The 27,181-nt window shown below is 39.8% G+C and overlaps 1 protein-coding gene across 1 annotated transcript in view; it reads right to left on the reverse strand.

The window, feature by feature from the left end:
* Positions 1-27,181, reverse strand: part of LOC126480210 (serine/threonine-protein kinase D1) — a 232,288-nt gene that overhangs the window by 46,605 nt on the left and 158,502 nt on the right. Inside the window, exons 16-17 of the mRNA XM_050103847.1 lie at positions 24,409-24,592; positions 22,115-22,297 (exon numbers count right to left, since the gene is read on the reverse strand). Coding sequence (XP_049959804.1) covers positions 22,115-22,297; positions 24,409-24,592 — 367 coding nt within the window. The remainder of the gene's footprint in view (positions 1-22,114; positions 22,298-24,408; positions 24,593-27,181) is intronic.

Below are 27,181 nucleotides of genomic sequence, written 5' to 3' on the forward strand. Positions count from 1 at the left end.
ATACGAGGTCTATTCAAAAAATTCCTGAGCTTTGTTCACAAACTTTTCCTATGCTTATCTTTTACTTATTGTGCATGGTCTCCTTTGAAATACTCTCCTCCACAATTAATACGCTGTTTCCAATTTGATTTCCACTTGTGGAAGCGGTCTTGGTAAGTGCTGTCTGCAAAATTTCTTTTATCTCTTCTATTGTTGCAAATATTCATCCTTTCAATGGGGTTTTCAACTTGGGAAATCAAGAAAAGTCCACAGGGTCAGGTCTGGAGCATACAGAGGTTGAGGCAGCACAGTGATTTCATTTTTTGTGCAACTGTAATGCACCAACAGGACAAATGTGCGGGTGTGTTGTTGTGATGCAAGAGCCACAAATTGTCTCGCCACATTTCAGGCCGTTTCCTTCTCAAATTTTTTTTGCGGGCATCGCAACACAATGGTACCATTGATTAACAGTTTGTCCCTTTGACACCAATTCATGATGAACTAGTCCTTCAAAGTCGAAGAAAACTATCAGCATGGATTTGACATTTGGCCTTACCTGAGGAGTGTTTTTTAGTCTTGGAGAACCTTTCCTGACATACTGGGAAGATGTTTCAACATCATAACCATAGACTCACATCTCATCACCTGTTAGGAGTCTCTCATGGAACATCTCATTCTCATTTGTGTGATCCAAAAGCTCTTCACAGATTGTGAGGTGAAGGTCTTTCTGGTCTTGACTCATGAGCCGTGGGACGAACTTTGCAGCAACAAAATGCATTCTGAGATGCTGTGTCAGGATTTAATGATATAATCTAACTCATACATTACATTCTTCTGCAATCACTCATTCAGTCAGTCTTCAATTGGCACATACAATTTCATAAATGTTCCTGACATGAGTGTCGTTGATAGACTTTGAATGGGGCCCTGAATAAGTGTCATCTTTAGCTTCCATCCAGCCAATTTAAAACCGTGTGAACCAATTGTAACACCAAGTACAACATAATCACTCATCATTGTAGCCTTCCAGCATCATTTGGTGTGCCTCTGCGAAGGTTTTCTTGAGTTTCACACAACATTCAATGCAGACGTTTTGGTCCTCTAACTCTGCCATCTCGAAATTCACAAACCATGTGACACAACATTCTACTCAATATGGCACTAAACAAGAACTGACAGATATACAACAATGAAACTTCCAACAGTTACACATTACAAACAGGCGTGTGCAGGGATGCCAAGCACATGTCACTCCAATACACCTTTGGTGTGAAATTAAAAATGTTCAAATTTTTTTTTTAACAGACCTCGTATATTGTGAATGTGTGTTTGTTTTCATATATGCAGACATTAAATGGGAGGTGTAGAATACGAGAAAATGGCAAGATGTGATGACAAATACATGGCTCCACCTGCTGTGGGCAGGACCTTTTACATTTTGGTGTTACAGTTTGGCGGTGGCTCGACAGTCAAAGAGCAACCACACTCTCCAAGAACGAAAACCAAAGACAGGATGGTTTTGTGACAAATGAAATATACTGTAATCTGGATTAACATGTTCAGCCTTCGAGGCACATGTAATATGAAAAGATGTGTTCTACTCAAATTCACAAGTCACTAATAATCTGTACACCCAGTCAAGAAAATATATGTTTTTAAAAGGAAAGTAGTGGACGTGCTTTTTCATGATATGAATAGAAGTCATGATATGAATAGAAGTTATCTTGAAAAATCCTGGCAGATTAAAACTGTGTGCCGGACCAAGACTCAAGTTTGAGTCTGAGTCCGGCACACAGTTTTAATCAGCCAGGAAGTTTCATATCAGCGCACGCTCTGCTGCAGAGTGAAAATCTCATTCTAGAAGTTATCTTCTTTTTCTGCAATAACAGTTGCCGAACATGAGGACGTCAAGCCTTTTCTTGGCTATACATGGGATTTCAGAGGCACTGAATTGCAGGATCTCTAAAACTAAACTCCGCCTGAACAGGCCATGAAGGCCCAACGGTACCAACCGGCTGCTGTGTCGTCCTCAGCCCACAGGTGTCACCGGATGCAGATATGGAGGGGCATGCGGTCAGCACAATGCTCTCCCGGCCGTATGTCAGTTCCCGAGACCGGAGCCGCTACTTCTCAATCAAGTAGCTCCTCAGTTTGCCTCACAAGGGCTGATTGCAGCCCACTTGCAACAGCGCTCGGCAGACCAGATGGTCACCCATCCAAGTGCTAGCCCAGCCCAATAGTGCTTCACTTCAGTGATCTAATGGGAACCGGTGTTACCACTGCAGCAAGGCTGTTGGCAGCAGGATCTCTACTTCAAGAAAATCAACTACAGCAACTGGATTAAAAGAAAAAGGTTAAATAAGTTAAATGTTACGTCGGGTGACAGATCTCATGAAGTGTTCTGATTCAGCAGCAGCAAGCTAGCAACTACATAATACCATAAACCAACCACAAAAACACTTAATTTGTCTACCAGTGTATAGGACAAGAAGCACTGGAGCTAACAAGAGAAAATAAAGAACTGTAAATCTGCAAAATCTTGAAATTCAGCAAATAATAAATTATGGCATTGCTAAGAGCAATAAGGATTAAACAAAACGAGAAACTATGGCAACTTTAAGTAAATGATGTCAACCCATGAATAAAAGAATGTTTTAACTATGACAGTAATTTCTCAGCAAGTATGGAGGAGGAGAAAATTTTTAGTAGCTGAGCAATACTGCAGGGGTGCTGCTGTACGACACAGTGCAGTCCACCTATCGCTGTATTTGGGACATTGGCTGTACCGGGTGCTGCAAATCATTGCGGTACATTGCCAAGTACATCCAGTTGCATCGGCTACATGATGAGACAGTGCATATCATCAGAATGAGTGAGCTATTCATAAAATACAGAAATCCACTTTGAAAACTTTTTTCGTCTAGCTATGACACAGTGTTTCAGTGTTATCACATTTAAGAAAATTGTGCAGTAATAGAGGGTACATAATAGCGAATATTTGCATTGTATGCCAGTCATCACAAGAAGAATGGCCGCAGAGGCCCCATAATGGATTACACATCTTTTGCGGCAAATGTCTGGCAAAATGAATTCTAATTTTTAGAAATTATCTGACAAAGTAGAATCTAAAAGTAATGAACTGTCAGTCAAGGTAGAAAATACGAAAGAAGAACTAAAATTAGAGATAGCAGAACATGTCAAAAAGGAATTAACATTGCAAGTACTTTGACCCAGTTGCCTCAGGAGTTGAAGGATGAGCTCAGTAGCCAATGCGATTTAGTTCGCAAGTAAGTAAAAAAGCAATTCAATGAATTAGATGGTAAAATTAACAAAGTAGATCAATTTGTTGTTAGAGAGTTCATCCACATTAAAGAGCAAATCTCAGAGGCAAACAAGCATATAACTACTTTAGGACAGTTCAAAGTGTTTAGAGAAATGGTTAACACACATGAAATGCTATCTAATTTGGAGGAACGATTACACAAATTTGTAAGAATTGCTTCATACTAACACTGTTTCTAAGTGAAGTAATGAAGAACACAAAAAAGAGTTAACAAGACTATGGGAGGCTACTGAGAGTACTAAGCAGGAAATCCATAAGAAGGCAAGTGTAAATAACAGTGGTGTAGTGCTTCGAGAATTTTGGAGGAAATTCTAGAATCACTCGCCCTTCCACCGTTTCAAACATCTGATATTTTAGATATGAGTAGGAGAAACAAATCAGCCGACTGCGCATTGTTTATTTGTATGTGCAGATCAAAAAGAAAAGCCATGAGGAAAAAAATGGACACAGTGGCCGAACGGCAGCAGACAAGCACTTGCTATATGTTCCACAGAGTTTCGTGTACAGGCAAAGAAGAACAAGAAAAGTTTATGTAGTATTCTGTGCTCTTTAATGTCTGTGATGATTGTAAAAAGACTAGTGGACAGCTGAAAGCATGTTCCTAAGAGCACTCGTGAATTAGACTCATCTGAGACTAGAGATTCTCGAATTACTCTATGTCTTGGTTATGATTGAAGCGAGACACATGTAAGCTATTTTGAAGAAGTGTAATTGATTCTAATGTTCAAAGAAGTTACTGTTTATGAACGTTGATAATATTTTGTGATTGAACTGAAAAGTATTCTGAGTATACAAGTTATTACAAGAACAGAAAAGAAGTTAGTAAATTTCTTTAACCAGCACCATATCTTCGGAGAAGAAGCTTCCGGGAGATCGAGGTAGCAGATTAACCAGAGATGAGGATTGGCTACACACAATGGGCACGTTAACTGAATTTAAACCTTCTCAGGGTTTTCCTTAGGGTTATTCAATGTTCTTCATATGTAGCAGATATAATAAGGATATCGTCCACATATATTGATAGTCCCTTAACAATTCCCTTTCTAACACCTCATCCAGTGCGCATATAAAAACGGATACTGAGATATTTAGTCAAAACGGTAACACATTAAAATGATATGATATCCCGTCAAATAGAAACTTCTCTGAATCAGGGGGTAACCGAATTTGCCAGTACCCAGCAGTCAGGTCCATCGTGGTAAAATACTGTGCTTTTTCAAATTTTGACAGTAATTCCTCGATATTAATTGGCCTGTCTCGTTCTGTCTCTATGTGTTTGTTCAAAGTGCGTGCGTGTAGCACTAACCGCTCACCCCCTGTAGCCTTTTTTACCACTACTAAAGGGTTATTCATAACACTCACACTACATTCTATTATTTTGCTGTCAATCATCTTATCTATTTCTTCTTTAACTGCTTCTTTCCAGCTCACTGGTATCGGATAAGATTTACAGAAAAATGGAGTATTATCTTTTATCTTAAATTTACAAACATAGTCACTAATACTACCCGGACTATCAGAAAATACCATTTTATATTCCAATAGAATTTTAGCTAAATCCAATTTTTGATTGTTGGTTAATATTGAGGATCCTTTTACTTTATTTTGTATGTCAACTCGGTGTGATGCATGACTTAAGTATTCAATCTCTGGTAACAATTGCGCTGTCACCGTTAATTGCAAAATGCTGATTCTCAGTTGTTTGTTTACTATTACAGGGGTCAGTCACAAACTTTACACAATATTTATTATCACCTAGTCCAAAATAAAGATGACTGTCCTCAAACTTCAAAATGACGTTCAATTCTGATAGCCAGTCTAGACCTAATAACACATCTCTGTTTATGGTTTCCACTATTAAAAGTGTCTGTTTACTTTTGGTTCCAGTAATGACTACTATAGACACTCCTGTTACCAGTAATAGCAGTAAGTTATGTTTAGTTCATAGTGTATTAAAGAAACCACTAGAAATTATTGACACTTCACTACCAGAATCACTAAATATGTCGATTTCAAAATCTTCTACCTTTCCAACTATAATTGGTTGTGGATTAACTGTAATTAAGCTAGGTTCTTCTAGGAACAACCATTCTTTGGTCGGTACTTTATGCGTAAAGCTAACATATTTATTATAAGCTAGGCCTCCCAATGCATTTCTATGACCTGGGCCCCAGCCCTGGATCCAGATTGCACAATGTTTTCCTCATTATTTGTAATCATCGGGTGGTTATCAAACCGGGATATTGTATTACCAGTTTGTACTCTATTACTACTGTGTGCAAATTCCTGCAATGTTACTGGGCCTATATTCGAAGGTGGATGTCTCTTTTGATAATTTTCGTCACCACCACTCCGATTACACTGGTGTACTCTAGCCAAATTAGTCTCATGTCTCTTAAAATTATTACTATTACTATTATTACTTCTGCGGAAATTCTGACCATTTTGATGTAAGTTCTCATTTTGGTCTTTATTCAAGGCATTCAGTGCGTTTACAAAGGATAACAATTCTTCTACAATCTTCCACCCACGACATAATATATCTTTCCTAGCTTAGATAGTTAACTGCCTTATTAAGATTTCTGTCTTTGGGGCTATCTTCTTTCACATCTTTGATCTTAGCAACTGTCTCTACATTTTCCTTTCTTACTTCTCTATTGAGTACCTATCTATCTTTCCCTCTTTCCATATGCCTATACTTCAATCGCTGAAGTCCTTCTCAATTTCCGTGGTTCATTATAACCTTCAACTTATTTCACAGAAGTCGGCCGAAGAATCAGGATACACAAACACACTTAAGCATACACACAACATATCATGAAGACGCAAAGAGTGAATGTGTGTGTGTGTGTGTGTGTGTGTGTGTGTGTGTGTGTGTGTGTGTGTGTGTGCGCGCGCCCACACACACACGCACGCACGCACGCACACACACGAGGGAAACATTCCACGTGGGAAAAATATATATAAAAAAACAGAGATGCTGTGACTTACCAAACGAGAAAGCGCTAGTAGAGAGGCACAATTAAAAACACACATAAATTTCAAGCTTTGAACAGTTTATTAGAGGAGTTACAATTGGGAAGTAAAATGAATTTATCAAATCAATTTCTAAAATTCAAACTTGATGGGGAAGTTCATACCACCAAATCTTTACCAAAAACCTGAGAGGACAGCAAAAAGATAGGTTTTGCCTTGAGTTATTTGATAGATGATGCCACAGAATGGGGTACTGGTCATTCTGAGGAATTTTTGTCTTAGAAGGATTTTAAGGAGAAATTTAGGACAAAATATTGGTCTACTAGCACACAAGAGAAATTTGCATCAGAGTTATTTGACCCGAAATACCATAATAACTCTTGGGAAGTTTTAAAAAGTATACTCGTTGTAAATATACAGATAAGCTAATAAGGGGGTCCTATTTGGTGAAAATATTGATACGAAGGTTGTCATATTATGTAAAAAAAGAAGTGTGGTATAGAGGCTGGATGAGGTTAATGATTTATTAACTTTTGTTGAGGGATTAGATACACTGAACAAAGAAAGGAATCAACATATGCCAGAGGATAACAGGGGAAGTAATAGCATGGATAATAAATGATTCCCAAACTAGTTCTTTAAGGAACAAAATACTAATTTACACCAAGTATGAAGAGAAAACAAAAATAGGAATACACCTGTGACTGGGCAAAACATTTCCTACCCCCAACACAATAAAGAGTGTCAAAACAGCAATATATCTTCACAAATATTTGTGCCTGAAGTAGCAGCTAGTAGTGAGAACAACAGAACACAAGGAAATCAAAGAGGAGCAGAGAATACAATGATTACATTGCTTTACCCTATAATAGTTATGTGAAAAAAACACAGAATGTAGTGGAACAGGGACCACGATCCAGGATGTAACGAACAGCTATTAGGCCGATACATAGAAAAGGTTGTTTCCTTTACCCATAATACAGCTACATGAGAATGGTTACTGGAGGAAGAGGAGGAGGAGGAGGAGGAGGAAGAGGAAGAAGATGAATTTTTGCAAACTTTATTAATAGTGTCGAATATAAATTTATCTATGTTACTCGGTTTTGATTGGTTGTTAAAGTACAAAGTAGTTGCAAAATTTTGATACCAAGACCTTATTTTGTAATTTCAATGGAAGCAGTGGAGAAATCCCATTTAAGTCAGATGCTGATATACGTTCAACTCTCACATTAAATGCAAAAATACATTTAACTGTAACTGCTCAGTTAGTTTTGCAAGATGAAATGGCAAATGACATACTAACTAGTGAAAGGCTAATATTTAACAAAGCTTATGAATCAACAATGTTAACTGCAGAACAAAAACAAGAGTTACACAAAATTCTAATTAAATACAGTGATATAATTTCTGACAAACCAGGCATTACAGGAAATTACATATGTAAATTTAAGATAAAGGATTCAAATCTTCTCTTCTGTAAACCATATCCAGTACCTACAAGAACGAGAGCAGCTGTTCAAGAGGAAATCAATAAAATGATAAGAGAATCAAATTGTCGAACAAAGTTTGAACGTATACAGTAATCCATTACTTGTAGCGAAGGGGTTGTTTGGTGTTGGATGCTCGTACAATAAACAAACAAATTGAAACTGAAGAGAGACAGATCCGTTAGTACACAGGAATTATTAACCAAATTTGTACAGGCCAAATATTTCAGCTCCATGGATCTCACAAATGGTTATTGGCAGATCAAGCTACAAGATGACTCTAAAAAATATACCGCATTTTTACTTGATGGAAAATCTTGCCAATTTAGAGTATTTTGGTGTCCGTTTTCATATAGGCGTACAAATGAAGTGTAGGTAAAGAACTGTTGCAAGATCTCATTATATATGTAGATGACATTTTGCTAGTATTGAAAACTTCAAAAGACCATTGTCATTTACTCATGGGAACTTTACAAAGGCTGAATGAAAAGGAGATGACTATAAAATTGTCAAAATCACATTTTGCGAGGGAGGAATCAAATTTTTTGAGACATTTAATTGGGGTTAAGGGCATAAAACCACACCCATCCAGAATAAGAGCTATACAGGAGTGCCTGGAACCTCAAAATCTAAAACAATTGCATTCGTTTTTAGGATTAGTGGGATTCTACCATCAATATATTCAGGGACAAGTACTGAACGATCCATGGTTATTACATCTTTTAAAGCTACGATCATGACATGAGAGTTCAGCGGAGGCATTTGCAAATATTAAACTGCTAGATGCCCTACTCTCAGTCATCTTGTAATGAATGAGCCGTTTAAGTTGGTCACAGATGATGTACCAGAGTACGGAATCATGGTGGAATTATTCCAAGGGGAGAGAGAAAGTTAAAGAGCTGTAAAGAACTATTGTAACCCCAGTCAGAATTTTCTGAAAGCACCATCAGATCAATCAAGATGGAGACTATGTAGTCCATGTAGTGCAGTAACACATCTGATACGGGTTATACACAAAGGATATGGTCATTATGGAATAAGGAAGTGTTTAAACACATGTGTAAATTTTATTATTTCAAGAATATGAGTCAGAAGATAGTAACTGTGTTGAGATCAAGTACCACCTGTCAACTTGTTAGAGGATAATAGTTATGTACACTATAAACTATATCTGTAAAAAAAAAAAAAAAAAAAAACAAAGATGAGGTGACTTACCGAACAAAAGCGCTGGCAGGTCGATAGACACACAAACAAACACAAACATACACACAAAATTCAAGCTTTCGCAACAAACTGTTGCCTCATCAGGAAAGAGGGAAGGAGAGGGGAAGACGAAAGGAAGTGGGTTTTAAGGGAGAGGGTAAGGAGTCATTCCATTCCCGGGAGCGGAAAGACTTACCTTAGGGGGAAAAAAGGACAGGTATACACTCGCACACACGCACATATCCATCCACACATACAGACACAAGCAGACATGTCTGCGTGTGTGCGAGTGTATACCTGTCCTTTTTTCCCCCTAAGGTAAGTCTTTCCGCTCCCGGGAATGGAATGACTCCTTACCCTCTCCCTTAAAACCCACTTCCTTTCGTCTTCCCCTCTCCTTCCCTCTTTCCTGATGAGGCAACAGTTTGTTGCGAAAGCTTGAATTTTGTGTGTATGTTTGTGTTTGTTTGTGTGTCTATCGACCTGCCAGCGCTTTTGTTCGGTAAGTCACCTCATCTTTGTTTTTTTTTATATATAATTTTTCCCACGTGGAATGTTTCCTTCCATTATATTAAACTATATCTGATTATTCCAAAAGGTTTGCACAATTTAACAGCAGCAGACTTCTGTGGCCAATTACCTACAGGTAGCGGAGGAGAAAATTATATAATGGCATTGGTCGAATGCTGGTGAAAGTATGTTAAACTTTATCCCATTAAGCAAGAGAATACGAATACAGTAATGCATTGTTTGCAAGAGTATTTTCAAGATACGGGTAAACCATGATGCCTACTAACTGCTAATGGCTTACAATTTATTAGCCATAATTTTAAGTAATTCTTGGCTTGGGATGGGATAAAACACATAACTATATCCAAGTATAGTCCACAAACTAATCCTTGCAAAAGTGTTATGAAGGAATTAGAATGAATGTGTAAAATGTACTCTTCTATCAGGCATACTACCTGGGCACAACTAGAGCTGAAATTTCAAGTAATCCTTAACGAATTACCGCATATGTCAACAGGTTTATGCTCCTGTACAAATTATGAATGAAACCTTTGTTAAAATTCTGTACCTGGCCGAATTTGCCGGCTGTTGACATGGAAAAGTTGCAAGAGAAGATATAAGAGAATTTGCTTACACAGGGGAGGGGGGAAGAGTCAGAACTTTTAGTAATAAGGCTATTGCATCAAACTTACAAATAAATGATTTGGTATTATTACGAGATTTTCAGCATAGCTCAAATTTCAGGAAATAAAAGTTACAGTGGACCTTTTAAAGTTCAGAATATGTCACATAACAAAAGTGGTGTATATAATAGATCCTGATATAGGGCAAGATAGAGGATTATACACTATAGATATGATTAAAAGATTTAAGGCTCCAGGAGATTAGCGCCCTTTGTGAATTCGGTTGATTGACAACCACCGGCCATCCATGTTAAATTGTTTCTGTATTTCTATCTTAGTTTTCTTGGGACATTTTCTATCTTCTTTAACTGTGACTATTCTATTATCTTTTACTAATATTATACCTCATACCACCATATTTTCCAGAAATGCAATGGGGTGGGGGTGGAAGGCTGACCGCAACAGCTGTACTCATGGTGTCTGGTGTTTATTCAATAATAATACATTTACAAGGATAGCCATGAGCTTAGTTAATAAACTTAACTATAAATTAACATTTCAATGAAAATTTTGAAGATTTGCAATGCACACTTAGTAGATGAAAAGCCAAGAATAAGAAAGATTTTAGCTCTATTGTCATATGATAGTTACAGTACTATGAGATTAGCAGAGAAACGCTTTAAATCACAAGATCCAGGCATTAGCTACGAATATAGTAAGCTAAATAGTCTCGAATTTAGAATAAGATGCTATTGGTTTTTTACATTCTTTAAACATAAAGAAAGAAGAACAGAATTGCTGGGTTTTTATTTGAATCTTATTAGGGAAGGTCAATCATGGGTAGTGATATCACCGAGTGTGGACCAACCACAGAAATTATACTGATCACTGACGATTATTTCCATGGATATACTTGCCTATTCCATTGCATTTCATAAGGGTTTGTTAGGATCAATTTTAGGGGTGTCTGTGAAGGAGAAGCTGTAGCAAGCCTGTTCTGTAGTGAATGCAAAAAGACTTCTCCCTCCGGTGCCATGGTGTAGTACCTTAGCATATGGGGTCCCCGGGGTGGGGGAATGGTACAGGAATACATTCTTTGATTCTAACATACCTGTCTCTCTATTTCCTTTTCTTACCTCCTGTCTTCCCTCTGTCAGTTCCTATCATAGGATCTCTTCTTTGTACAGTCTATACAGGGTGTTACAAAAAGGTATGGCCAAACTTTCAGGAAACATTCTTCACACACAAATAAAGAAAATATGTTATGTGGACATGTGTCCGGAAACGCTTAATTTCCATGTTAGAGCTCATTTTAGTTTTGTCAGTATGTACTGTACTTCTTCGATTCACCGCCAGTTGGCCCAATTGAAGGAAGGTAATGTTGACTTCGGTGCTTGTGTTGACACGTGACTCATTGCTCTACAGTACTAGCATCAAGCACATCAGTGCATAGCATCAACATGTTAGTGTTCATCACGAACGTGGTTTTGCAGTCAGTGCAATGTTTACAAATGCGGAGTTGGCAGATGCCCATTTGATGTATGGATTAGCATGGGGCAATAGCCATGGCGCGGTACGTTTGTATCGAGACAGATTTCCAGAACGAAGCTGTCCCGACAGGAAGACGCCCAAAGCAATTGATCGGCGTCTTAGGGAGCACGGAACATTCCAGCCTATGACTCGCGACTGGGGAAGACCTAGAACGATGAGGACACCTGCAATGGACGAGGCAATTCTTCGTGCAGTTAACGATAACCCTAATGTCAGTGTCAGAGAAGTTGCTGCTGTACAAGGTAACGTTGACCAAGTCACTGTATGGAGAGTGCTACGGGAGAACCAGTTGTTTCTGTACCATGTACAGCATGTGCAGGCACAATCAGCAGCTGATTGGCCTCCACGGGTACACTTCTGCGAATGGTTCATCCAACAATGTGTCAATCCTCATTTCAGTGCAAATGTTCTCTTTACGGATGAGGCTTCATTCCAACATGATCAAATTGTAAATTTTCACAATCAACATGTGTGGGCTGACAAGAATCCGCATGCAACTGTGCAATCACGTCATCAACACAGATTTTCTGTGAACGTTTGGGCAGGCATTGTTGGTGATGTCTTCATTGGGCCCCATGTTCTTTCAACTACGCTCAATGGAGCACGTCATCATGATTTCATATGGGATACTCTACCTGTGCTGCTAGAACATGTACGACACGACATGTGGTTCAGGCACGATGGAGCTCCTGCACATTTCAGTCGAAGTGTTCCTACGCTTCTCAACAACAGATTCGGTGACCGATTGATTGGTAGAGGCGGATCAATTCCATGGCCTCCACGCTCTCCTGACCTCAACCGTCTTGACTTTCATTTATGGGGGCATTTGAAAGCTCTTTTCTATGCAACCCCAGTACCAAATGTAGAGACTCTTCATGCTCGTATTGTGGACGGCTGTGATACAATACGCCATTCTCCAGGGCTGCATCAGCGCATCAGGGATTCCATGCGACGGAGGGTGGATGCATGTACCCTCGCTAACGGAGGACATTTTGAACATTTCCTGTAACAAAGTGTTTGAAGTCACGGTGGTACATTCTGTTGCTGTGTGTTTCCATTCCATGATTAATGTGATTTGAAGAGAAGTAGTAAAATGAGCTATATCATGGAAAGTAAGCGTTTCCGGACACATGTCCACATAACATTTTTTTTTCTTTGTGTGTGAGGAATGTTTCCTGAAAGTTTGGCCGTACCTTTTTGTAACACCCTGTATAGCAGAGTTTACAACCTACAACAGTAGGATTGCACTGGCAGGTACTTCAAATGTAATGATGACAATAGACTAAAAGGACTTTTTAGAGTTAAGTAAGCAGCACATGTTTGTCACGCCACACACTGTAGGGGAGAAGAGTCCAGGTAGGACATGGGAGGAAAGACAAAAACTCAATGTGAACCCACTTCCATAGGGGGTCAGAGCAGAGACATGGTGAGAAACATTGCACAGGTGCCAACTTACTGAGGGAGCAGGCATGGCAGGAGCAGCACAAGTGTTCAAAGCTAGCATCAGTGCTGGGCCAGTAGATGTACTGCCAGGCCAATGTCTTCATGCTTGTCATCCCCCAATGCAAATCATGGCATTCCAACACGCGTAGTCGAATAAGAAGCAAGACCTTAAGAGTTAACAGGAGAATAAGAAGGTTTGAGAGCTAGTATTCTACAAGGAGCAGGTCCATGAGGAAAAAAATTTTAATACCAGGACACAAAAGTGCTAGTGCTATCCTAGTGTATTCACAAGAAATACCTGGAATAAAATCTTTTTAGAAGGGAGGAGTTCAGATATTTTGATTGACAGCAATCACGTAAGATCAACAGAAAGCAATTATGGGAGAGTGACAAAAGATAGAAAAAGTGAGCTAGTAACTGTGTTTACTGATGAAGCTGAGATGGAGCATACCCAAATAGAGGATAAGAATATAATAGGACACATTCCACGTGGGAAAAAATATATCTAAAAACAAAGATGATGTGACTTACCAAATGAAAGCGCTGGCACGTCGATAGACACACAAACAAACACAAACATACACACAAAATTCTAGCTTTCGCAACCAACGGTTGCCTCGTCAGGAAAGAGGGAAGGAGAGGGTAACAGGAAAGGATGTGGGTTTTAAGGGAGAGGGTAAGGAGTCACTCCAATCCCGGGAGCGGAAAGACATACCTTAGGGGGAAAAAAGGATGGGTATACACTCGCACACACACACATATCCATCCACACATATACAGACACAAGCAGACATATACAGAGGCAAAGAGTTTGGGCAGAGATGTCAGTTGAGGCGGAAGTACAGAGGCAAAGATGATGTTGAATGACAGGTGAGGTATGAGTGGCGGCAACTTGAAATTAGTGGAGATTGAGGCCTGGTGGATAACGGGAAGAGAGGATATATTGAAGAGCAAGTTCCCATCTCCGGAGTTGGGATAGGTTGGTGTTAGTGGGAAGTATCCAGATAACCCGGACGGTGTAACACTGTGCCAAGATGTGCTGGCCGTGCACCAAGGCATGTTTAGCCACAGGGTGATCCTCATTACCAACAAACACTGTCTGCCTACGTCCATTCATGCGAATGGACAGTTTGTTGCTGGTCATTCCCACATAGAATGCGTCACAGTGTAGGCAGGTCAGTTGGTAGATAACGCGGGTGCTTTCACACGTGGCTCTGCCTTTGATCGTGTACACCTTCCGGGTTACAGGACTGGAGTAGGTGGTGGTGGGAGGGTGCATGGGACAGGTTTTGAACCGGGGGCGGTTACAAGGGTAGGAGCCAGAGGGTAGGGAAGGTGGTTTGGGGATTTCATAGAGATGAACTAAGAGGTTACGAAGGTTAGGTGGACGGCGGAAAGACACTCTTGGTGGAGTGGGGGAGGATTTCATGAAGGATGGATCTCATTTCAGGGCAGGATTTGAGGAAGTCGTATCCCTGCTGGAGAGCCACATTCAGAGTCTGATCCAGTCCCGGAAAGAATCCTGTCACAAGTGGGGCACTTTTGTGGTTCTTCTGTGGGAGGTTCTGGGTTTGAGGGGATGAGAAAGTGGCTCTGGTTATTTGCTTCTGTACCAGGTCGGGAGGGTAGTTACGGGATGTGAAAGCTGTTGTCAGGTTGTTGGTGTAATGCTTCAGGGATTCCGGACTGGAGCAGATTCGTTTGCCACGAAGACCAAGGCTGTAGGGAAGGGACCGTTTGATGTGGAATGGGTGGCAGCTGTCGTAATGGAGGTACTGTTGCTTGTTGGTGGGTTTGATGTGGACGGTAGTGTGAAGCTGGCCATTGGACAGGTGGAGGACAACGTCAAGGAAAGTGGCATGGGATTTGGAGTAGGACCAGGTGAATCTGATGGAACCAAAGGAGTTGAGGTTGGAGAGGAAATTCTGGAGTTCTTCTTCACTGTGAGTCCAGGTCATGAAGATGTCATCAATAAATCTGTACCAAACTTTGGGTTGGCAGGCCTGGGTAACCAAGAAGGCTTCCTCTAAGCGACCCATGAATAGGTTGGCGTACGAAGGGGCCATCCTGGTACCCATGGCTGTTCCCTTTAATTGTTGGTATGTCTGGTCTTCAAAAGTGAAGAAGTTGTGGGTCAGGATGAAGCTGGCTAAGGTAATGAGGAAAGAGGTTTTAGGTAGGGTGGCAGGTGATCGGCGTGAAAGGAAGTGCTCCATCGCAGCGAGGCCCTGGACGTGCGGGATATTTGTGTATAAGGAAGTGGCAACAATGGTTACAAGGATGGTTTCCGGGGGTAACGGATTGGGTAAGGATTCCAGGCGTTCGAGAAAGTGGTTGGTGTCTTTGATGAAGGATGGGAGACTGCATGTAATGGGTTGAAGGTGTTGATCAACGTAGGCAGAGATACGTTCTGTGGGGGCTTGATAACCAGCTACAATGGGGCGGCCGGGATGATTGGATTTGTGAATTTTAGGAAGAAGGTAGAAGGTAGGGGTGCGGGGTGTCGGTGGGGTCAGGAGGTTGATGGAGTCAGGTGAAAGGTTTTGTAAGGGACCTAAGGTTCTGAGGATTCCTTGAAGCTCCGCCTGGACATCATCAGGAATTGGATTACCTTGGCAAACTTTGTATGTGGTGTTGTCTGAAAGCTGACGCAGTCCCTCAGCCACATACTCCCGACGATCAAGTACCACGGTCGTCGAACCCTTGTCCGCCGGAAGAATGACGATGGACCGGTCAGCCTTCAGATCACGGATAGCCTGGGCTTCAGCAGTGGTGATGTTGGGAGTAGGATTAAGGTTTTTTAAGAAGGATTGAGAGGCAAGGCTGGAAGTCAGAAAATTCCTGGAAGGTTTGGAGAGGGTGATTTTGAGGAAGAGGAGGTGGGTCCCGCTGTGACGGAGGACGGAACTGTTCCAGGCAGGGTTCAATTTGGATAGTGTCTTAGGGAGTTGGATCATTAGGGGTAGGATTAGGATCATTTTTCTTTGTGGCAAAGTGATACTTCCAGCAGAGAGTACGAGTGTAGGACAGTAAATCTTTGACGAGGGCTGTTTGGTTGAATCTGGGAGTGGGGCTGAAGGTGAGGCCTTTGGTTAGGACAGAGGTTTCGGATTGGGAGAGAGGTTTGGAGGAAAGGTTAACTACTGAATTGGGGTGTTGTGGTACCAGATTGTGTTGATTGGAATTTTGAGGTTTTGGAGGGAGTGGAGCTGGAAGTGGGAGATTGAGTAGATGGGAGAGACTGGGTTTGTGTGCAATGAGACGAGGTTGAGGTTTGCTGGAAAGGTTGTGAAGGGTGAGTGAGTTGCCTTTCCGGAGGTGGGACACCAGGAGATTGGATAGTTTTTTGAGGTGAAGGGTGGCATGCTGTTCTAATTTGCGGTTGGCCTGTAGGAGGATGCTCTGAATAGCCGGTGTGGATGTGGGAGAGGAAAGATTGAGAACTTTTATTAAGGATAGGAGTTGACGGCGTACAAGAGGAAAAGGGTGGGTGGATCCATAGGAGGAATGGCATATAGCTTCGTCTGGTGAATCTGTGGGAGGAATGACCTGTACCATTTATTATTATTATTGTTATTATTATTATTATTATTATTATTATTATTATGGAAATAAGAGTATACCAACATCTACAATGGTATAGAGATTTGACACAGTGACTGCCCGTAGAAGGAATGTAAGTGCAGTGAATACAGAAGTATGAAGCTGTATAACGACTGGTGGTCACGATATGAAAGTTTTCTCCAAAGTAGTTCTATAATCGAATCGACTTACCTGATAGTATAGACAAAAACAGTTGGAGCAGGAATGTTCCATGCTCGTGGACTCAAGCTTGCACTGAGATTTGACTCCAGAGGCTGAATAGAAGGCATATACCCGAGAAGCAACTCCTCTGGTAATAATAATGTGAGAAAGAGTAACATATACAAGAATGAACTCTCATGTATACTGGCTTGAATGCAATGCATTGCTAAATAAATATAGAAACCACAAGGGAGGTGAAGAAGTTGATTTAAGTGGATCATGATAAAGTGACATCTTGCTATATAGAAAGACTAGTCATTACAAGACAGTTTCTTGCATCACACAGGGTGTGAAGTACATAAGATGAAGATACACAAAGTAGACTAACACTGTTAAACACAATTTACCTGAAATGAAACAACAAAACTGAAAAGACGTATTCAAAATCAACTTTTGTTCCTTTTTAAAGGAGGAAATAATATCAAGTGTTTAAGTTAGTTGTTTTTTGAGATTGTGAGAGGTCCCGACCTCTTTCCCATAAGTGAGAAAATGATGTACTATATGCTGTTTATGCAAACAACATTTCACACTCCTTAGTCGTAATAGAGTAATATTAAGTTGGGAATAAGAAGTAATTGGATAGACAAAAAATGTACTCACCAAGCAGTGTGTTCTCCTGCTGCCACTTGGTGGATAGATTTTTAATCTATCCAATTACATCATATTGTCAAAAATGGATTATTTTCGTTGTAATACAAGGAAAAAGAAGTCCCAGAACATACACTGTACACGGCTGTTTGTTCTGTTCAGTCTTTAAACGGAAGGTGCGGAATACGAGAAAATAGCAAGATGTGATGATAAATAAACGGCTCCACTTGCTGTGGGTAGGGCTTTTTACATTTTGGTGTCGTGGCTTGGCAGTGGCTTCACGGTCCACGAGCAACCACACTCTCCAAGAATGAAAACAAAAGACAGGGTGGGTTTTGTGACAAATGAAATATATTGTAATCTGGATTGTCATGTTGAGTCTTCGAGGTGCATGCAGCATGTTATGATCTGTACATGCATCAAGAAAATATATGTTTGTAAAGGGAGAGTAGTCAATGTGCTTTTTCATGATATGAGTAGAAGTTTTCTTCTTTTGCTCCAATAACAGGTGCTGAACATGAGAAAGTTAAGCCTTTTCTCGGCTGTACATGGAATTTCAGACGCACTGATTGGCAGGATCTCTACTTCAAGAGAATCACCTACAGAAACCAGACTAAAAGAAAAAGGTTAAATACATTAAATGTTACGTCGGGTGACAGATCTCATGAAGTGTTCTGACTCCGCTTCAACTACAAGGAGCGAGCCAGCAGCTACATAAAACATTAAAGCAACTGCAAAAATACTTGAAAAGTCACAGAATCGAGAAGTTACTCCAGCACTGTCAGACTGTTGTAAATGGTGAAAGTTTCTGTTATGTGTGTTTGTTCTGTTTATTAAATTTATGGAAAAATGCTAAGAAATTATCCACCAACCCAATAATTTGCAGGTACACAACAATCTGGTGTGGTTCATGGTGTGGGTTCCTGTTGTCATGTCCTAGTTCATGAACCACGGGCAACGTATGAGTGGCCAAGTAAGTGGTCCTGACAGTCAGAATACCAGTTACTTTGGAATAAGGCTGGTCACCTTTGTGCTCAGACGGCAAAGACTACCAAATCCACCGGTTAGTTCCTCAACCGTTAGGGGTAAAACCCAATGGGACCCGGGGCAAGTAAGGCTAGCAATCTGCTTCTCTGGTACTTTAAATATGATGCTGGCAACAATCAGAGCAAAATGCCTCGGACCTTTGGAGGTGACGGAGTCCCACCTCTAATTGACAAACCAGGGACTCCTAAGATATGACTCGACAAAAGAATGGTAACGAGATGGGGAGCTATTAATATCAATGGGGGCTACTCTGGGAAGAAGGTAGAGTTGGCAGAGGCTGCAAGTAAGATGGGGTTGGACGTTTTAGCTGTTAGTGACATTGGGGTAAGGGGTGAGAAAGAAGAGGAAGTGGGAGAATACAAGGTTTACCTGTCAGGAGTCAAAGCAGGAATAGCACAATGGGGTGTAGGGCTTTACATTAGGAAAGAAATGGAATTGGAATCCAGCATAGTTGCAATAAGGTGTGTAAACGAACGACTGATGTGGATAGATTTGACAGTGTCTAACAAGAAAATTAGGATTGTGTCAGTATATTCGCATTGTGAAGGGACAGATCAAGATAAGATGGATAGTTTTTATGACACACTCAGTGACGTACTTGTCGGAGTAAAGGGCAAGAACAGTGCTCTGCTCATGGGTGATTTTAATGCCAGGATTGGAAATCAAACAGAAGGGTATGAAAAGGTTATGGGTAAATTTGGAGAGGATATGGAGGCTAACAGGAACAGGAAACAACTCTTGGATTTCTGTGCCAGTACGCCGAAAGTGCAGTAGGTCAGGTCCATATGGAGAAGGATAAGAGTGGAGAAACTTCAGGATAAGGAAATCAGGCACAAGTACATAACAGTGATCTAAGAAAGGTACCAGTTAGTTGAATGTAGTCAATTACAGTCATTGGAAAAGGAATGGACAAGGTTCAGGGACACAGTACCAGAAGTGGCTAAAGAATGTCTTGGAACAGCAGTGTGTAAAGGTAGGATAAAGCAAACAGCTTGGTGGAATGACACAGTCGAGGCAGCCTGTAAAAGGAAAAAGATGGCGTATCAAAAATGGCTACATACTAGAACTCAAGTAGACAGAGAAAGTTATGTTGAAAAAAGAAACAAAGCCAAAAAGATAATTGCAGCATACAAGAAGAAATATTGGGAAGACTTTGGAAACAGGTTGGAGACCTTGGGTCAAGCTGCTGGAAAACCATTCTGGAGTGTAATTAGCAGTCTTCGAAAGGGAGGTAAGAAGGAAATGACAAGTATTATGGACAGGTCAGGAAAACTGCTGGTGAATCCTGTTGATGCCTTGGGCAGATGGAGGGAATATTTTGAAGAGTTGCTCAATGTAGGTGAAAATATGATCAGTAATGTTTCAGATTTCGATGTACAATGGGACAGGAATGATGATGGAAATAGGATCACATTTGAGGAAGTGGAGAAAATGGTCAATATGTTGCAGTGCAATAAAGCGGCTGGGGTGGATAAAACTAAGTCGGAACTCATCAAATACAGTGGAATGTCAGGTCTTAAATGGCTACACAGGATAATTGAAATGGCATGGGAGTCGGGACAGGTTCCATCAGACTGGATGAAAGCACTAATCACACCAATCTTTAAACATGGAAACAGAAAAGATTGTAACAACTACAGAGGTATCTCTTTAATCAGCGTTGTTGGTGAAATCTTCTCAGGTATTGTTGAAAGGAAAGTGCGAGTATTAGTTGAGGACAAATTGGATGAAAATCAGTGGGTTTAGGCCTCTTAGAGGTTGTCAGGACCAGATCTTTAGCTTACGGCAAATAATGGAGAAGTGTTATGAGTGGAACAGGGAATTGTATCTATGCTTTATAGATCTAGAAAAGGCATATGACCGGGTTCCTAGAAGGAAGTTATTGTCTGTTCTACGAGATTATGGAATAGGAGGCAAACTTTTGCAAGCAATTAAAGGTCTCTACATAGATAGACAGGCAGCAGTTAGAGTTGACGGTAAATTGAGTTCATGGTTCAGAGTAGTTTCAGGGGTAAGACAAGGCTGCAACCTGTCTCCACTGTTGTTCATACTATTTATGGATCATATGTTGAAAACAATAGACTGGCTGGGTGAGATTAAGATATGTGAACACAAAATAACCAGTCTTGCATATGCGGACGACTTAGTTGTGATGGCAGATTTGATTGAAAGTTTGCAAAGTAATATTTCAGAGCTAGATCAGAAATGTAAGGACTATGGTATGAAGATTAGCATCTCCAAAACGAAAGTAATGTCAGTGGGAAAGAAATATAAACGGATTGAGTGCCAAATAGGAGGAACAAAGTTAGAACAGGTGGACGATTTCAAGTACTTAGGATGCATATTCTCACAGGATGGCAACATAGTGAAAGAACTGGAAGCGAGGTGTGGCAAAGCTAATGCAGTGAGCGCTCAGCTACGATATAGTCTCTTCTGCAAGAAGGAAGTCAGTACCAAGACTAAGTTATCTGTGCACGGTTCAATCTTTCGACCAACTTTGTTGTGTGGGAGCGAAAGCTGGGTGGATTTAGGTTACCTTATCAATAGGTTGAGGTTATGGATATGAAAGTAGCTAGGATGATTGCAGGTACTAGTAGATGGGAACAATGGCAGGAGGGTGTCCACAACGAGGAAATCAAAGAAAAACTGGGAATGAACTCTATAGATGTAGCAGTCAGGGCGAACAGGCTTAGATGGTGGGGGCATGTTACACGCATGGGAGAAGCAAGGTTACCCAAGAGACTCAAGGGTTCAGCAGTAGAGGGTAGGAGGAGTCGGGGCAGACCAAGGAGAAGGTACCTGGATTCGGTTAAGAATGATTCTGAAGTAATACGCTTAACATCAGAAGAGGCATCAATGTTAGCACTGAATAGGGGATCATGGAGGAATTTTATAAGGGGGACTATGCTCCAGACTGAACGCTGAAAGGCATAATCAGTCTTAAATGATGATGATGATGATGGTGACAATCTGATTGTCACAGCATGTGCCTAACGATGAAGGCATCAAAGCTTCAAAATCAATCGAATTACATCATCAAATACAGCCGTTTCAAATTTATTTTGAAACAAAGGGAAGTAATTGTTATTCAACACAATAATAGTCTAGCAGTTGACATCACCAATAAAAAATGGAGTTAAACCCTTAGACAATCCTGACATTTTTGTATAACTTGTTTCTTTTTCCTCAAGCAAAGATTTTTATATGCAAAAAATATTAAGTTTAACCTTGGTCCATAGTCCATGTTAAGCCATAGGTTCTTGAACTTCACAGGCAAGTCATGTAGTTATCTTTTGATAAACATCTAGCAAACATATAATACCACCACCTGGCCCATGCATAAGAGAGATCCGCAAACAATGATCACACAGAACAAAATTATAAAGAATGAGCACACAGGACAAAGTAAGTACAAAGAACTTTCGTCAGTTAAAAACCTGAATGTTATTCCCAGTACAGCACTGTCAAATCAGTATTGCATAAATTGTAAGCTTTCCCAACTTCTGCAAAATAGTATTCTATAGAACAAGAAAGCACTATAAAAGCTAATTAACACAGACCTTCTGATGAAATTTCCTTCCAAGGTATAGCTGGATACATAAAGGCAGCATTTTGTATCTGTTCATTGATATCTTCATCTTCATTGAAAGGAAATGTTCCACTAAGGCTTACGTAAACAATAACACCAACACTCCACATATCTAATGATCGATTGTATCCTTTGTTACGAAGGACTTCAGGTGCTGAAAGATAGAAAAAATATAATTGTTGATAAAGAGTATTCATATCACATTAAAATCTGAGAGAAATTGTACGAACAAGTAAACTTCCATTGTAAGGTTATATTTTTGAAATGGAAAAGGCTTATTTATCAACCTTTGGCAGCATCTACAACTTCTGATGATGAAATGTCAGAAAAACCACTAAACAATCATTGGGCGAAAAACTCAAGAGAAGCTCTGGTGGTCAGCACACAAAGGCTCATCTACTGAAGGTCTTAACAGAATGTCTACGTAAGTGTTCCTGATTACACTTATAATGTGATGAAAGATGCACAAAGTCACATCTGAAACTGATGTGCTTCATTGTAAGGAGCGTTATATGCATTCCTTGCAGAATATGTCATAGACTCTCAATACAGAGTTGTTGTCAATAGGGCCATCACTAAAGTGTCACCATAAGCAAATAAAAAAAATCTTGGTAACATAACATGTCACTAACAACTTCGTTTTTATGGGTATCCACAGCCTCTAAATTCTTAATAAAAGAAAACATGGTCTGTAGCAAGCTGTGACATTACAGCCTATTACAGACCATATTTTCATTTATTGTATGTCACTAACACTTCGACAGAATCAATAGCTGATATTAGAATGAACACTGTATTTTACAATAAACTAACATAAGAAGTAATCATAAAAGTAAGTTCAGAGATTTTCTCATGCTACCAGTGAGGTTAACAGCTTTTGCACTAAACCAGAATCATGCATTTAGCTGGAAACTTGAAAGCATATAGTCAGTAAAAACAAAATGCTGAGCTTTAGGATACAGTACGAATCTTGTACTGGTCTAATGGTTTAGATTAGGAACACCAAGTATGTGGCTCATGATCCATGCTCTGGCTTCTGTGTCATAACACCCAGCCTGGCTGCACACCTCCCCCACCGCCATACCATGCCACGTCACACCATGCTGTCTGAGCAGGAGACGGTGGAAGAGGAGGAAACTGTAAACATGCTGTATTTAAATGGCAATGCATTCGCACAATATATGGCTAGGTTTCGTATTTCTCAACAAAACAGATCACAAAGAAACAAATTTTTAATATTTAATTATTTTGGTGCACTGAAGACATAATATAATTTTTATCTGGTAGAAACTGTCAGCATATGGACAGAAACAGACAATTTCACATATTTTCGTCATCAGGTTGCCATGTAATTATGACTTATTTATTTTCATAATGGGAAAAAAATCTTTTACACACGTGTTGATTGACATATTGTAGCACTTTTGCAGCCTCATTATGGAGATGTGGAACTTTTATGTGAGGGTGGAATCTCTACCTGAGGAAAACAATGAAGACATCCTAGACAGTTTAAATGTAAAAGGATTTGTCTTTCTTCAAAGTTCACATTTTTTAAAAATGGCAGTGAATTTAAAGAAATGGACTGTGTTTGTCAGAATTTCTCTCTTCTACAATGCAATTTTCTTTTTACATTCATCTCCCTCAAATCAAAAATAAATTGTTTCTCATCTTGCAATGTCTTACTCTGAACAGTGTGCAGTCAGGATCACCTAAAATGTGAGGTCTCCAATCTACTATGGACACTCTAATTTTTGCTTCCACTTATTTTTAAAAGCTCGTGAAGATTGATTGCTAGACTGCATCTTTTTGTGCAAGTAGCCACTGGATCTGTGACTGTTCTCCATACCACAAACAAATAGCAAAGGGTGAACAGCACTGACATTGTGATTTTGCAGAACTGAAGTGAGTTGTGCCAATCGAAAAATGCCACACCGCAATTCTAAATAAAATGTTGTGCTGCACCATGTACTTCCGAGAAGGATGAACAAAGCTGAGACAGCTCGAGCTTCAGCCCACACATGTGGCTCATGTGTGGTTTGGCACACTGTGGCTAGCCCTGGCCTAGATGGAGATGTGGTCTGGAGACTTACTCTGAAAACTATAAATAAAATGTCTGAACTGTTCATGAATCATGACAATAGCAGTGATGAGTGCTTGTGCTCCACATGTTGAAAGAGAGGAAATAAAGTGAGGAATCCCATCAATTAATGACCTATATTATGGAAAATGTTAATCACTCTTAATATTATTATGTAATATTCTTACCTAGATAGGCAGGAGTACCGACCACAGATCTTCTAAATGACTTCTCACCAATTATGCGTGCATAGCCAAAGTCACACAGTTTCACCTGAGGAAACTCTGAGTCAGAGCTGAGCAACACATTCTCTGGCTTGAGATCACAATGTACAATATTTTTGCTATGAAGATGTTTCAGGGCTATAAGAATCTGTAAATGACAACAACAGAAGTTCTCACTATCCCTTTTAAGATAATTTCTTTCTACAGCACAACTTAAAGCACAAGGTTCCTCTACATCACAGCTTATTATTATTATTATTATTATTATTATTATTACCATAAATACTATTACAAAGTAAATGTTGTGGAATTTAACAGCCAAACTTCTGAATTATCTATAGAGTCATTTGCAAGATGTAGAGAAATCCTATCTACATAACATCACTATCAGTTTATTTTCAGAATAATGTCTTTTTCATTCATTTCAGTATCATTAGCACAGAAAATAATTCCACAGGGTATTCAAGTGTGAAAGTATGCAAAAAAATTGTTCTGCAGGGTAACACTAAGATGTCACACTGAACTACTTGACCAGCTTATAAGTAGTACTCTGCCTTCACTTCAGATTTCTGCCCAGTAGACCATCAAGGACTTTTACATATAGTGCAATCCAATGCAATATATGAGGCTTATCTCAGTCTACCATAGTTCTAGCATTGCCCAGCTTCGTATGCATGTATGTATGTATGTATGTATGTATATATATATGTAAGTATACTTCCATCTTTGTGTTCTAAAGAACATATGCCTCCACTGTATGATGTTTGTTTATTTCTATTCATTAAAGTGTTTGTATTCTACCATGCGTTTTCCAATGGTGTCTTCAATAGATTGAAATTTTTTGCTGGAAAACTTTTATAGGTATGTTAACAACTGCCGTCTCAGATATAGTCAAGTTCGCACCTTTGACTAAAGAGACTTGTTATCAGGAAACGTTAATGTTTCTGAACAATCTGTTAAGGTATTTTGAAGATATCTTCTTTAAGTTACAAACAGGGGTTGGGCCATCATCAAAACTGACAGAAGTCGACACATGAGTTTAATTTTATTCGTGTGCAGTTGTTAAGAATGTGATCATCTACTTCCTGTTTAAAAGATAAGAGTTCATCCACGTAAAGCTTATTGTCCCCATTATGACAAAATAACGAGTGTGCATTTTATTAATTCTGAGATACAGGTGATTAAATGTTTCATAGCTCTAAAATTAATTATGGTAATTTAACAAACTGATTTTTATCTAATTTATTGTTACCACATTTACTAATATTAGGAGATGAGATTCGTCATCATACTTCTTCATGTTGAGCAGGGCAGTGTGTCAATTGCCTATTCGTTGTTCTGGAATTAGCAAGACATACTGATTTTATATATACCAAATATAAATCAGACTTATTGGGTGCCAATTCCAACTCTATTGATTCAAAACAAACAAGATACATTGCAAATCAAAGACTGAATCAACAGTATAACTGTAAACTAACAATCTAATCCAAAGAAACCTATAAACAGCATCAAAGTCCAAAATGCGGTTCAGGCAATGCGTCACGCACAGTTTCATGGCTTAACAAATTGTTTCATACTCATGATTTACTGCACAATCATCTGTTTCTTACACATTATGAGCAGATTCTTAAGTTTTGTTTTAGTTTTCTCGTATATGCCTTGGGAAAAATATATTTGCTGAAGGGCATCCCTTTCTTTTTAATGTTAATTCAATAAAAGTTCCTATCAAATCTGTCTCATAAAACACTGAAAGCAGTTTGTTTCTTTCAGAGTGGAGTAGGTTAACACGGTGCACTGGAATTTTTAGGATGCCTTTCTAATCAATTTCAAAGTTTATAAAACTGTTGTACAGCTTAGAGAAGACAACAAATGGATGAAGATTCTTCCTGCAACTTCAAATGAATTGTGTCCTTCCTTGATGGTGGTACACTGGCACAAACATACTTTCCTCCTCTATCGTAAAACAAAGTCATACTTCAATGTAACTTGACTGTATGTGGAGTATTTTTCATAATTTTTTTCAAGCTTTGTGAGAGAAATTTCTCATTCCAATGATACCGCCGTAGAGGGGAAGCCACGACAGCTAGAGAGTGTAGTACAGTGGCAATATTTAGTCAAAAATGTGCAAAGTAGGAAGTAGATTACAGCACAGCCATCCACAGGTAAGTGCTGATGTTATGCCTTACAAAACACAACGGCACCTAAGCGGTAGAAGGTGGAAGCCTTTCCACACCAGCAACTATGGAAGTTTTTAGTACACGTGCTGTAATGCACAGCAGAGCCCTAGTAAGTGCAGCCCATGAGTGCATAAATACCTGTCCACTTTTGTATTGAATCATTTTTTGTTAGTATCGCAGCACTACCACCATAGGGCTGTATCACTTGGAGCAGCATCCAGAATGTTGTATGGGGTCCATAGTTTGACCTCGCATCAGGGCAACCTGCCATGAGCCACAAGCTGCAGAGCTGCCACGGCACCAGCCAAGCCCTGGGACACAGTGCGCCACTTCTACAATGGGTCACAGTCACTGCTGTGCTGAAGATATCAGCTGTGCCTCGGTTGCCACTGCCTTAGATGTCGAGTCAAGAGGCCGTCACTGATAAAAGCAGTGGCATTGCGAAACTGCTTGGCCATGCCACACACTGTCAGCATTGTAGCAGGTTACACACACACACACGTGCATGTGGGAAACAAGTGGACGCCTCAACCACACTGTCGCTGCTTGTAACGAAT

This window comes from Schistocerca serialis, chromosome 1, assembly GCF_023864345.2.
Source record: "Schistocerca serialis cubense isolate TAMUIC-IGC-003099 chromosome 1, iqSchSeri2.2, whole genome shotgun sequence".
NCBI lineage: Eukaryota > Metazoa > Arthropoda > Insecta > Orthoptera > Acrididae > Schistocerca > Schistocerca serialis.